The sequence below is a fragment of the Struthio camelus genome, chromosome 8 (assembly GCF_040807025.1).
Source record: "Struthio camelus isolate bStrCam1 chromosome 8, bStrCam1.hap1, whole genome shotgun sequence".
In the NCBI taxonomy this organism is placed as follows: Eukaryota; Metazoa; Chordata; class Aves; order Struthioniformes; family Struthionidae; genus Struthio; species Struthio camelus.
In genome coordinates this window covers 27,070,992-27,085,670 of record NC_090949.1, presented here as the reverse complement: position 1 = coordinate 27,085,670, position 14,679 = coordinate 27,070,992, and the positions used below count along the sequence as shown (strand labels likewise).

The window sequence follows — 14,679 nt, the reverse complement described above, 5'->3', positions numbered from 1 at the left end:
GAGGACATAGTTTGAGGTCACTTGCTAGCGGTAGAAAACATCTTTGTTCTGTCCTGCTAACCCTTATGTTGCTTTACATCCCCAGAGCATCTATCCTTTTGAGTAAATGCTCCCCAAAAGGAGAAATTGTTTTTTATCTTCACTAGGAACTTGCATCTCTCTTGCAAGACCTATAATTGCCAAGAGAGCTTAGCTTGCTGTAGAACCCAATTACGTGACTCAAGCCTTTTGACACTTCCGTCAGGCTTCATAAATGAAAGTGAACATGTCTTACTCATCATGATACAATAGCATCTTTGCTTAATCTTGCCCTGCTTTCCTCTATCCCAGAGGTCATTGTAATTACAAGGAAGGAGATTCAAAAAGTGTTAAACCTGGACACAAAAATGAAGCTGGACTTTGTGTGTATCAGTGACAACATGGACATGGGTACAGCAGACTCACTGAGGCATATTCACCAGAAAATTAAGGTAATGTCTCTTTTTTTTAACCTTAACCAGAAGACGTTTATTTAAAATCTTTTTTTTTTTTTTCCCCCTCACGCTTTAATGCTTTAAGAGCTCTGCCATGTGATAATAGTGCAGGTAACTGAATTTCCTGCTCTTCAGATCTGAATTTAGTGTAGGTCATACTGGGGGAAATCAAACAAGGATTCTAAATGACTGGAATTTCCAGCTAGGAAGGCTGGAGCAGGTCTGGGGCTTGGCACTAGCCTGCTTAGTGTTAGCTTTCTGGCAGGTTAATAAAAATGTTGCATCTGTTCATACAGTTTTTGGTATGATGTATGATAGCTGTTGTCCAGCTAGTGCTTGGGAAAGTAGAGTTCTGCACAAATGTTCATTTTGCTCTTAGCTTAGGCAATAAACAGATATGTAAGGAAAATTAGATTCAGTTTTTGGCCCCGTGACAGGCTTCCCTGTGCCATTAGGCAAGTAACTTACTCTATGCTTCAGTTTTTTTGCTTTTGCTACACTTTGGCTTGGTCACATTGTAAGCTCTTAGATTAATAGTGCCCCAAATTTCATAAAGGGCTGCTTTTCACAGTTGGGTGCTGTTCTAGTAACTGTACTGAATTTTAACTGCTAGCTATGCAAGTAAGAATACTCCCATGTAAGGCTGAAATGCTGCTTGGAGTTCTTGCCAAGATTAGGGGTGGAATTTTGTTTTTGTGGTTGTCATACATAACCTTTCTGATTTATTTCCTGTCTATTTAGGTCATCTTAGCCAAATTGTCTGTTTAAATAAAGGTTGCAACAGAGTACCAATGGACCATTTAATGTCCTGAGGTGTCTTTTGTCTTCAGATCCTTTTTGAAGGTAATACACTGCAGGATAACAGGCTGTGTACTGCTGAGAGGAAAACACCAATCAAGACAAGATGAGACTTAGCAGGAAAATGTGGGTGTCTGGATGGTATAACGAGAGAGTTATTTGGCCAGGGATTAGTGCGCAGAGTGGCATAATTCAGAGAGATTAAGGAGATGGCATAAAGAGTAGAAGCAAAATGACATTTTAACTTAACTGAAGATTTCTGTCATGTGGAGAATTGCACTCTGTCACAACTCAATTTGGTATTATTTTTAAATATGTGTATGCAGTAAGGAAACAGCTGTCTGTGCTGCAAACTGTGACTGTGGTCTTACAGTTTTATTGCCTGATCAGAGTGATAAGTCCAGCTGTCTGGGCAGATCTCTTTTTGGCAATTCAGGCAACTTTGCAGAGGAGGCCTGAGGGATAACAGTGAAGAGTGTGAGGGCAAGAAATGGAGTGGAAAATGGGCTATTTCTTCTGAGGAGAGACAGTGTTGGTTTTTGCTTACTTTCCCAAAAATGGCTTAGAGACGATGGGAGGTAATACTGGGAAACACAACTTTTCAGGAAACTATGTATGAATGTCAGCAATTGTTTATGCCCTCTTTATTCTATGTCTTGCTTGTCTGGCCAAAGAGGACATAGTGCTCTCTTATTTGAAACACACCTATACTAAGTTCTTCAGCAAATTGCTGCACTGTGTATTTTGGAGTCATTCCATTAGTAAATGCATACCATTGGTATACTTCTTAGAGGATATACACTCTGCTGACGGATATAGGTGAGAGAACTACACAGCATGGGCAGATGAAAAGCTGCAGTATGTGGCTGTATCTGTGGTATAGCGGGAGAGGGTTCTTGCTGAAGAATGAATTTTCCTGGTGAAAACAGCTGCTGTTTGTGGCCATAGTTTGCTGGCAGACTTTTTGCAGCCCATGCCAAAAGCCTCATGAGGAGCTTTAACTGGTTGCTGGAAACTTTTATTTGTCGCAAATTGAGTTAATTGCCCACAGACAGAAGAGCAAGTATGCTCAGTAAAAATGAGGTAACATGGCATGGTATAGACAGCTTGCCTGTGTGCAATGCAAGTGCCATGGAGTAAATCCAAGATTATAAAAGCACTGTAAGAAATATATTGAAGGCTAGCTGAATGGCTCATCACAGATTTTGAAGTGTGTATAGATACTGGACTAACATAAGTCCTAACATAACTAAAGCATAACATCTCATGACTTGCTGCTTCGTCTTGTATTTAACTGAGGGGATTCCACCCGCATAGCGTTGCTGTTCACTATGCCTTCTTTAGCAGGCTTTTTTGCTGTGTTGCACCTTTATCAATAAAACTTGATGCTGTAGAGATTAGATGTTGAGATTAGGTTTACAGAGTTGCATTCAGTAGTAGTATAAGAATGCATGTGTGCAAAGCCTATAAGGGCTAAGAGAAGATGATTTTCACTTGTTTTATCACTTTTTCATGCTAGCTTTTTTAGGCAGATAAGACTGCCTATCTCTGTTCATAGCAACAAGAGCTGACTCCACCAGACTCGGCGTTTCCTGGTTGTTCAGAAGTTGCAAGAGAGCAAAGGAAACCTGTTCAAGTTTCCTGTTTGCTCTTTGCCCACTCTACACACACAGGCTTTTTTTTGGACATCTTCACTTCAAGAGTTGATGTAGTAAATGTGTGCTCTTTGCTCTACTGGAACTCTTCCTGTTATTTTTGGCTGTCTTCGCCTACAACTGATTGACAAGGTAGCAGCTTCATTAGGTGTTTTATACTCATTACAAGTTTGAGTATTTCCTTTTCTTGGATCCTTCCCACAACAAAGATCTTGTGCCAAGCTTAATTCTTTGTAATGAGAAGTAACAAACAGCAAAAAACTTGGTGCTGCAAGTTCTGCTGTGTGCTTTCCTAGGCCTGGGTGTCAGACCGGCCTGTTCTTTGCCAGTAGTTGTTTAATTGACTTATTAGTGGGTGGGCGGTTGACCTTAAAATTCTGTTGTCTGAATAGCTAACACCAGTAGTAAGTTTGTCTTGGCAACTCTTGGCCTGAGAACTGAGGCTTAGAGAGATGAAGTGACCTACCTAGGATCACTTAAAAAGATCTGTTGCAGTAATAGAAATTGGACGCCTTTCTCACATCTCTCATGACTTTATGCACAAGATCTTCTGTCTTTACTGTGTGCACGTCACGTACTCTTCCTCCACCTCGAAAAGGCCAGCAGGATAGGAGATTAAACACAAGCTGAAATTGCTATAAGTGGAAACTGCTGAAACAGAACTGTAGTAGAGCTGCAGTCCAGTTCCTGAACTACAAGTGTTTTTTCAATGTGTGCTAGAGCATGACTTTAAAATGGTCCTCAGCGTGTAAGTAACTGAAAACTCATTTTGCAGCATGTTCAGTGGAAACTGATAAAGAATTTGTCTGTTAATATTAAACTTTAGTTGGATAATGACTCCTAAATGTTTCCTTTTATATAAAGGTATGAAAACAATTTAAGAACTGTGATAAATATCAATCTGAACTTTTGATTGCTTTCCTGTTTACAATCCCAGTGTTTCCTAGAATGCTGTCAATTTGGGGATACTGATACAGTCTGTGTACTATATACTTGTTTCCATGGATATGACTTTTAAGGTCCGCTCTTCATGTTTTTGGTATACTTTCCCTGTCACTGGCAGTGTCATTCCTTTGACCTTTTAACACCCTAGTCTTCTACCCATCTTTTGCAGAACTAGTAATGGATAGTTTTTTCAAAACATGAAAACAGCGAAACTACGAAGGCTTAATTCTGTTTTCATTATATATTGGGTTAGATATTATAGAACACAGACCATATAGACTTGCAATTGGTGTTATTATAGTACTGTTCTTGTTGAAAATGCTGCTCTGTCACCATTGGGGCGTTAACAGGTCTCTGTCACCCGATGATCTATGCTGATGGGAGAGCCTAAATAGGTTAAACAGAGAAGGAAACTGGCCTTGCATCTCTCTAGATTTGGATGAAAGACTGATGACTTTCCTTGGTCATGAAGACTGTAGTGAGCTGGCCTGTCCCAGATGGGTTACTTTGTCTTGGCAAGAGGATAGTATATAAAGGAACTTTTTTGTCTTTTGGAAGATGAAGGTTCTACCTTTATAGCTGAGTAAATTCATTACAGGAACATCAATTTTTGTGCCTTCTGACTTCCATTTTTCTTTTGGTCATTCCCATGTGCAATTATACCAGAGTAATTCTGGAGTGATTTACTTAATGAAAACGCCAGTGCTTGAGCTGCTGCCATACCTGCAGCATGGAAGTGAAAGAAGGTGTGGATCCAGCAGTTTGCAAGACACTGGATGCAAAAAGAGGCGCTACAGTGGCTGCCTTCTGCTCGCTGGCAGGTTCTGAAAAGCTATGCAAAGTAGTGGAAAATACCCTTCACTACACTTTTAAAGACAACAAAGAGCTATTACAAACCAAGCAGCTTTAGATTATAACAAGCAATAAATAAAGCAGTTATATCCTTAAATTCCAAATTGTTAAAGCTTTGCAGGCATGGGAAGCGCATAGCTTTTGCGTGCTTTGTCAAGGTGCCTGTAGAGTTTGTAAGGGAGAAGAAGTAATCTGCTTTTCTAAGAGCCAATTTCCTTAGAAGGTAAACTTTCATTAGGGACAAAGTAGAAAAACAATTTGGATGTAGGGATGGCTTAAGCCAGCCCTGAGCAGGAACAGTTTAATACCTCCACAGAAAATGAGAAAACCCCAGACTTGCTATGAACTTATCTTTAATTTTCCTCACTTTCTTTATTGTGAAAGTATGTGGCGATTCAAGATTAAGAGTTTTTAAATGAGATTAGTGTTAGACGCATGTTGAACAGTGTGACTGTTCAGCATACTGCTTTAAGCCATGAGTGATGTTACAGGTGTGACAGCAGGTGCTTAAGTATAACTTTTCTAAAACTTCTATGTCTCTCTTTTTAGCATCTAAACCCTGCCAGCTGCTGAGAGAAGTGAGGAAAGGGCTTCTAATTTTTTTTTTCCTTCTGTCTAAATCATAAAATTGGTTTCTCCTCAGTAACTATCTCCTGCTTCCCAAAGAAAACCAAAAACAAGGACTGAAGTGGCTGGAGCAGTCAGATGACTCGAATTTAAGAAACAGGGAAATTAGTAAGAGTCCTCACAGTTTCAGTGTTGATACCTGATATGCTTTTCAGCAAGAGAAAAGGTGCAAGCACTTTCTGCAGCGAGTGGTAGATGGTGATGCAGTCTTGTTTTGTAGGCAGCTTATCTTTCAGTGGTGAATTTTTTCATAATTGTGGGCAGTAAACTGCCTCTTAAAATGTTGACGTCTTTTGATGTCTCTTGAAATCTTATGTAATGTAATCCTCTAGCTTACTTAGGAAGGCTTTTCCTCTACAGCTGGTGTTAGTACACTTTTTTCAAGTTGTGCTGTAAGCCTTCTAATATGTCTGTCAAGGCTTTTGTAGGTTCCTTCTCTCCTGTATGTTTCTGACTTCTTCAGTCTAGTTTTGTCTTCAGCTGTTTGGCTTCTACCACCATTCTTGAGGGACTTGTCTCACAGTTTAGGAGATCTCCTTCAGATGATTCACAGGATTGGTATGCAAAATATATGTGCCATGGCCTGCCATGTTATTGCGCAGTAACAGTGTCAAGACCTTGGTAATACAGAACTCCCAATGTTGGGGATTAATAACAAGAAATTCTACCGTAAGCTGGGAGCCCAATAGTAAATTAGAGTCTCAGAATGTATTAGATGAATGCAGGGTGACTGAGTGTAAAAATGTAAACACAAGACTAGAATACATCAGGTAAAGTATATTTTGATGGAGATGAGAAGTTAATAATGCTGCTGTTCAAGGCAGTGGGCAAGATTTTTTTCCTGGAATACTCTACAGATCTGGAACTGAAATGCATATTCAAAAAAGGTGAATTCAAACCGGAACAGATGCAAAGAAGGGCTGCTGGAACATTATGAGTTTGATTTTTGCCATATAAATAAATCGAAGAAATGTACTTGCTCTCAGTATTTTGGGAAAGGGCAACAAGCACTGGGAAAGGAGATAAGGTGTTCAGGGTTTAAATATAATGGCAGAAGAAATATGGTTTTAAATTTGCTCTGAAAAAACGGTGAAAATTACAAGAAGGTTTCCATGCATCGGAGGAGAACAGGGTTGTGAAGCAGTCTTCCAGAAGGAGTAATCAAGACAAAAAATCCCCCAATTTTAAACTGGAGTGAAAATTTTTTTTTTAATAAACTAAGTAATTTGATACTTGCAATGGCAAGAGGCTAAGCTCTGACTCGGGAGACCTCTTTCAAAACTGTGTTTCTGTGGCCTACTTGTACCATTCATCAAGCTGCTGCAGAATTTTTTGTGGGTTGTAGTTTATTGCTGACCAAAAAAGAAAAAAGTCATTGTAACTTACAAATGAGTTCCTGTGAAACTTAGGCCTCTCTAATATTTGACCATTTTGTTTTAGCGCCAAATTTTACCAGACCTAACTACTGTTGTCTGGCACCACTTCGCAGGCCGGGGCCTCTCCAGTTTGAGAAACCTGGTTAAATCATGAACCTGCATTTCAAGCTGAAAAGGGAGGTGGCTTGGGTGTGCCTGGATCAACCATTTGTCTTCTCTGAGTCTATGTTATTTTCAATTTCTGTTGAGCATTTCTCTCCCTGGTGTCACTCAACTGTACTCCAGCCAGTGATTAAAAAGTGGCATTCCAGCAGAGTAATAGCAATGGAACAATTTCACATTTTCCTTCCTTGATGAGCCCTTAGTTGTGTTAATGGAAGCCCTGACTAATATGCTGTGAACTAATCAGCACGCCTTCTGCTGCTATCACTGATGACTGCTTGTGTGAAATGTTTCATCTCAGGTGGTCCACCTGCTTTTCCCCATTTTAAAAAGTAAGATTTGAAAGCAATATAGCTCTTAAAGCAAAACAAAACAAACCCTAAAAAGCTACCAAAAAGAAGGTTTGGGGGGGGGGGGGGAAGAAACCTTCTTTGAACAAATAAACAAAGATTGAAACTCCAGATCCCCCTGGTATGTGCATCTTTGGGAGCCATGTTGTGGAAAGTGTGATGTCACGGTGGTGGTCTGTATGCTGCTGAGGGTCACTGATCCGTATAGTCTTGGACGGCATGGCTAAGCGCTTCACTTCCTCTGTTGAAAAATCTCCTTTCCAAACACATGATGTAAGTAAGCTTGCTGTAATGGCTGGAAGATGGAATCTGAATCCTTCTGGTACAGCTGAGCAGCGTTTGGTGAGCATGGAAAGAAAAACTTCAGCCCTCATAATATATGCCTATGTATTTTTGTACTGTCAGTGGAAATAAAAAAAAAAAAAAAAAAAGAATGAAATGAATTTGTGAGAGATGAAAAGGTTGGTCTCCCTGTGAGCAAGACAACTAGATGTTGTGTTCATCTCTTTGGAATAGCAGAAAGTATCTCATCAGTCTTTTTGGCAGACCTGGCAGCAAATGCTGTTTACTGTGTCTGCCTAAACTGCAAATAAAAAATTGCTCTCTTGCTATCTTTCTAGTCTCTACCTTTCACAGTGGTAGTAGCACACAGCATGGGGAAAAGCAGGTGAATGGGGCAGCAGCATACAGGGTATGTAGCATCTTGTCTCTGATTCAGTTAGGATTGCAAGTTACCCCCCATCAAGGTACTAGGCGAAATTAATTAGTAGTTAAGGTGCCCAAATCCCATTCCCAAAGCACAGCTGACTGTCATAGTAAAAAGCACACACACAGGCAGGTACTCAGACTGGTACTTCTACTCCTGGCTGGTAAGAGCCAACATAGCACAGCCTGATTGATAGCAACTTGATGAATTATGTTCAGGACTCTGCTCTGATCTTTATTTTTCCTGGCAGTGAAGGAGTTAGAGAATTCAACACTCCCCCTCTTCCCCCCCCCCCTTTTTTTTTTTTTAAGTTACTCCACTTTAAAAGCATGTAGCTTTTTGTTTTGTTTTTGTTTGTTTGTTTTTGTTTTGCTGCCAGTGTTTCCTATGGATCAGGGTTAAAACAGCAGAAGTCTGAATGAGGCAATTAGCTCTGAAGGTTAGGATCCAGAGCGGTTAAGGCATTTGCTGTTCTGCACGCTGTCAGCTGAGAATGATGCTTGCCATTATATACATAGGCAAAAAGTATGCAGAGACTTCAGGTGTTTTGCAATAAGAGTCACTGACAAACCTGAGATACCTGTCAGTTTTAATTGTTGCATCTCTCACTGCATGTCCTTATCCTTTTCAAGCTCCTGGCAGTTCCAGTGCTATACTTGTTATATTAACCAATACCTCTTGTTTCCATGTGGAAACTAATTTTCACCATTTCCCCCTATATTACAGTATATGTTTTCATTCAGATCTGCAGTGTGCTTTCTGATGAATTGCACAAATTTTACCTATTTTAGTTGCAGACATAGTAAGCTCTTTGCACATGTGTAGAATTAAAATCATTTTCCTGAAAGCATTCTGGTAAAAGTCTTTTATGTGAGCTACTATTAGTTTTCATTTTGTGAATGTAAAGTTTTTTAAATTAGGGAAAATAAGAGATGTTTTCTATGTAAAGCATGTACAGTTTTGTGTAAATAACTTACTGTGCTGTATGTGAGGGGGAAATTAAATCTTTAATATAGTTAATCTCAGTAAGCACCATTATGCACTTTTTTTTGCTTTAAAAAAACCTGTAGCCTTCAAGGGGCCATGAAGGCAAAGAATTAAATGTCCTTTCTTATCAACTCATTTTATCCGTCATACGAAACCTTTTACATTGACAAATCACACTCAAGTTTATCGTTACCAAAGTTGTTCTGTGATGAGTGTTCAAAGAAGTGATAAGTCCATATGAAGTGAATTTGATCATTTTATATTCCTAAGAAAGGGTAAAATTTTAAGAGTATGAAGGGGAAAAAAAAGTTAATCTTAAAGGTGCCATCTCTCGTTGGCGCTGCCAGTGGAGAGGTCAAAGATGTGCTGTGAATGAGCCTTGAAGACCCAACTGTTAAAAGAGGATTTCCCTCTGTTGGTTTTGCAGCCTAGTACAGTAGTGAGTTCTTAATATAGGAATAACAGGATAATAGGAAGGGGATGATGTGAACAGTATGGGCTTTCCTGGAGGCTACCTTTTTGTTCATCTCTATTCTTCTGTCGTTGTTTGCTTTGTTACTTTGTCAAAAGCCATAGCAAGGATCAGTGGATTTGTGAGATGGCTAGAAAATCTTTTTGCGTTATGCATTTATGTCATGTTATGTTAACGGGAAACCCATGTAGATTGAGATTTTTGGGGGGTTTTTTTGTTTGTTTGGGTTTTTTTTGAGTCCTACACTGAAGAGGGAAAGACCATCAGTATCCATATTTTCTTGAAGTGAAGTTAGGCATTTCTTTGTAGTATAAATTCTGTTAGCTCCTTTGGGAAGATGGTATGGAATTGGTATGTAGACTAACAGTGCTGGAAAAAGCAGTGGAGATCTTGAAGTCTTAACATATTTATTATAATACTGATTGCTGTAGACCAAATATCACTGAAAAATTGGAGAGGCGCTAGAGGAGAAAAATTATGCCTATGTAGTATTAGATGGAGAGTAATAAAGAAATCTAGAATTCAAAACAGTAGGTTGTATTATATATTATGCAGCTTAAGTATCAGTACTCTTGACTTATTTTTCCATAACATGGTGTGACCAGTTTTTGTAGGAAAAAAACACATGTGAACAAAGCTAATCATGTTTCACTGTATGTGGGCATTCAGTTCAGTGCAGGCTAGTATGAAGCGACAGTGCCGCTGAGTTGTGTTTCAGAGTGGCTGGTTCTGTGGAGCCAGTATTTTCTGGAGCAGATGAGCATTGGTGTTTTCTGTTAGAGCAGGGCTGAAATTGGATTTTGTGTAATGACTTGTGTGACCTTGGAGGGGGAGTTTAATACCAGCTTTTATTTAACATCAAGCTGATATTAGCTATGAGATGGCACAATGATTCCTGAGGACATGTGCTGTTATGTCTTGGTTTTCATTAGTATTCTGATTTGAGAGTGAAAGGAACCGTTATGGTCTTCTAGTCTGTAAGGTAATTTGTACAGAATAATTAGGGCTGTTAGCCCCAAAGCTTGTGGATGAGTTAGAGAATTTTTTTTTCTGAAAGATAGCGGGTCTTTATTCACATACGCTTGTTGAGGAAGAGTCTATTAAACCTTTTGGCGGTTTATTTCCGATGGTATTTATTCTCGCTCTGAGAACGCTTTGTCTTTTATTTCTAGCTTGAACACTGCTGATTCTGATTTCCAGTCATTGAATCCAGTCATGTTTGTTGTGCTGCTGAAATATCTTTTGCTGTTTAGGTAATTGCAGGCTGTGGGCAAAGGCAGTCTTTCTCCTCAATAAGTTGAGCCGGCTGAGCTCCATTAGGACTACTTTTTATTACTATTGTTTGTACGACTACAGCACCTGACTGCCTAAGGCTCTGCTTACATTAAGTGTTAAGCCTGGGCTTGAGCTCTGGGCTTTGGCAGAAAGCCTGCTGAGCCACTGCTGTTCAGATTGGAGTCTGGCTGTGGCGTTGTTCTTTTTGTTCATGTGAGGCAGAGTCCAAGATCAGCTGTGCAGTGGGTCTGTTAGTGCTGCCATCCAGGTAGTCCTGGAAGCCTACCTTCCAGGAATAGGAGTGACGAGGACAACTCGAGTTGTCTCTGGAGTTCTTCTAAGTCTGCGAAGAAGGGATCTGGCCGTGCTGTACATTGAGCCAAAGGAGAATTCAGCTTGCCAGGCTGACTCTCCGTGAGCTGGTGAATTCTGGGCCCGGATTACAGCACACTCAAGCCCTAGATCAGGCTTTTAACGGTTTGTGCAGGAGAGGGATTTGGGCTTCTCCTGAGCTTTAGCATGCATGGCTCTTGGGAGTGATGGTGTTCTCGTTCTGGTTACTTTGCTTTAAATAGGGAAAAACAGTATTTTCCATAGAGTGCTTAGAATCTGAATGCAAATCCCGGAGATAACACTTGCCCTCAGACAAATAAGGAAGCATAAAGAAATAGAATAGTATGTGTCAGTATATGAATGCATTGTCCCAGCATACTGGTGGCCTGATTATCCGTTTTCTGTAGGTGTAATGGTGGCAGAGTTCAAAAAAGATTTTAATGACAAATACTGTGGTAGCTTGCAGGTGTATGCAGAGCACTTCTTAGGTATGCTCTGGTAGGGAATAAAACCATTTCCTTTAGAAATTACAAGTAAGTAATACACCTGGCATACTCTGTTGATCTAAGACAGAAGTAGACTTTTTGATAAGTGATTGGTGAATGAAAAGGAGAGGCTTTTAAGTGGAAGGTAAGCAATTTGTTCTCGATGTGATAGAAAGTGGGGAACCAGCAGAGAAAGGGTATTGTGCCTGGAAGAAGAAGCTGGGAAAAGATTTTTGGAGTAATGCAATCTTGCCGCAGTTAAGCAGTAATCAGAACCAGGGTAAAAGATGGATTGCAAAGCTTACATTCCACACCACCTGATTTACTGTTCTGTAAATGTCATAATGAAAGTCCAGCTTGAAAAAATTCTTAATAAGTTTATGAAGTTATATGAGTTTATTTGTTCATCTCTAAACGTCTGGTTTTGGTTGCTGATGATTGTAAATTTCCCACCTCACATGTCAGTTTTCAGCACTAGGTAACAAGACTTCCTCCTGGGAGGAGACAGGATGCCTTCAGGGCTTGAATATCTTTCCTGTTCTGAGCTTATATATATGTAAATTTAAAAATATTGATTTTGGATGCTAACTCTTGAGATGTGAAGATAATGTAAAATAGTGTTTTCATTGTAAGATCCCATCTGATACAATGCATAGGATGAGCCATACGATAGGACCAGGGTTGAGTTTCCTCCCCAGCTTCTGGCATCGTTCTTCCAGCTCTCTTTGAGAAGATAAAGAGTGATGCTGACAGGTTACGTGTGCAGAGGCATTCACATTGCCTTAAGATATCTTCACCTGATGAATTCAGAGACATCCAAGAAATTAGAAGAGACTCCCTTGGCTCCTGAATTACACTTCTCTGGTATATTGAAAAAAGAAAGAAAAAGACATCACCTTTTTCTTTCACTTTAAACATTGCTCCCCCCCCCAAAAAAAAAAAAAAAGAAAAGAAAAGAAAAGAAAATTATTCCACCATTTGTTGATGAAGGGCTGCTTCTGGATTTTGGATTGGGGGACAAGCTGGTGCATCCCCAGCCTGATATCCTTAGAAGAGTTATGAAGGTATTACTCTAGAGCAAACTTGCTGGTGCCGGGTGAGCGCACAGCAGGTAAATGTTTCATATCTGCTAACTAAGTACTAAATCATGATTTTCTTCAGAATCCTGCTGTCAAGGACACTGTAAAAGCAGAGTGGGAATTCCCAGCCAAAGGCAGTCATTTAGGTTGGTAGCTAACGAGATCCTACCGACATCAAAAATAAATGAGGTTTCCTGCTCCAGTTACAGCAACAGCCAAAAAGCTTCAAAGAGGTCACAGGTGTGGAAATTGGAGGACTCTTAATGGAGACTGAGATAAAAAGGGATTCTCTAAAGCCTTGGATGTAAGTCTCTGATCTGAACCACGGTGAGTAATGCAATTGCTAGGAGGTATCTTTGGCTTTGCTTAGAACATGCTAGCAAGTAATCAAAATGTTTGCCCATAGCCAAACTGTTCTCTCCATTTCCATGCTTCAGAATAATAAAAGCATTACTCAGAAACCCCACTGTTAATGCAACATATGAGTGAAGTTCCAGACTATTGTGTATATAAACGCTCAGTCTTAATTCCAGCAGTAATTATAACTTGTTCCTCTCTCCCTCATAGTATGGTGACACCACAGGAAGTGATGCAGAGATCTCTGTTTGTGCATTTGTGGACTTAGGCTGACTGTGGAAACAAAGTCCATCTGATCTCTCTCTCTCTCTTTTTTCCCTCTCAAAGCTTCAGCTGTAACACTGTGCATTTGGAAACTTTTAGCATTTAACTTCAATGTTTTGTCTGTCTTCAGTTCTGTTAGAAGTTGTTTCTGCTGCTAGTGGATATGTTACTGCTTTTCTGTTTATAATGCAAACTGACATTTGTTTTTTTCTTTCTCTTGAGGCTGATTTTGTTCAAATTAGAGATCTCCTTGCAACATATGTTTTCTCATTTTCTAGTCTATAGTTTTTGAGGCCCCTCAGCAGGTTAGGCTGAAAGGTCCTGCCCTTGTCTGTACTTGATAGAAAAAGTGCAGTGAATACCATTTTAAAAGTCAGCTTTTGCTGCCAGCTATCTGTGGTAACCTTGGTATCTCCTGTTTGAACAGAAGGGATCCGGCAGTCATTGCTGAACGTAGAAGAGTTTTTAGCGTTGCCCTTGGTATGTAGGGTGTGAGCTTTTTGTTTATGCTGGTATATTACATCATATAATTGCATTCATCTTTTGATCTATGGTATGAATTAGTTCCATTGAAAACATATTTTCTATTTTTAAATCAGTTGTCTTGAACTGAGTTCTCAAAACATTCTGCCTTTTGGTTTTGTTTTCTTTTTTGCATAGATGTTCCCTGTTGTGCTGGGTTTAATATAATTGTTGACATGTTGGTTTTGAGTTTTTTTTTATAGTGCTTTTCTCTCTTTTGTATGAATTTCTTGATGTTTTCTGTTACAATGTTGTATTTATCCAGACTGAGGGTGTATGTTATCTCGTAGTATCTGAGCACCTCACAGTTCTGAAAATATTTGTCTGGTAGTGCAGTGATATTATCCAGAGTTATAGAGAGGGAGATGAGATTTGGAGGCTTTAAGCGCTGCGTTCCCTTAGCTGACTTGACTGAACTATCTGTTCAGTGTAGGCTAAACTGGAAGCCCGGGCCTCCTTCCGTGCTTGGTAGGGAAGGAGAAAGACCTCGTTGAAACTCAGATTGGAGGTGGGATAAATTGACCTATGCAGAAGCCAGTTTCTCTCCGTGGATTAGAGTCTTAATCTGGATTTCCAACTTGAGTTCCTTTATTGCAAATCCAAGGTTAAGGGGGGTTATTGAGGCCCAAGTGACTCTTCATAGGACAGTGTCACATTCTGCTATTTCCCGTGGCTCTTGTGATGCCCACAAAGAACGCGAGCTATGCTCCAGCGTGCTAGGGTTGCTGCCCCTGTATCACAATAGTATTGCAGTGTTCCCTTGCATTCCCCAGCCCGTAGTCATTTGCTGTCTCTTTTCTTACGCTTGGGTCGTAGTTTCTTCAAGACTGGGATTTTTTTTTTTCACTTGGCCTATTCAGCAGCTACTGTTATAGAGCCCTGGTCTGTTATTGTGCTGCAGAAGTATTAAACAAAATGGTACATAGCAAGTTTGGCAGAGCAGGAAAGCGAACATGAATTT

At 39.9% G+C, this 14,679-nt stretch overlaps 1 protein-coding gene across 1 annotated transcript in view; it reads left to right on the top strand.

Annotated features, from left to right (window-relative positions):
• The window catches only part of EIF2B3 (eukaryotic translation initiation factor 2B subunit gamma), a 101,822-nt gene that overhangs the window by 2,878 nt on the left and 84,265 nt on the right, over window positions 1-14,679 (top strand). Inside the window, exon 3 of the mRNA XM_068952941.1 lies at window positions 331-470. Within this exon, the coding sequence (XP_068809042.1) occupies window positions 331-470 (140 nt within the window). The remainder of the gene's footprint in view (window positions 1-330; window positions 471-14,679) is intronic.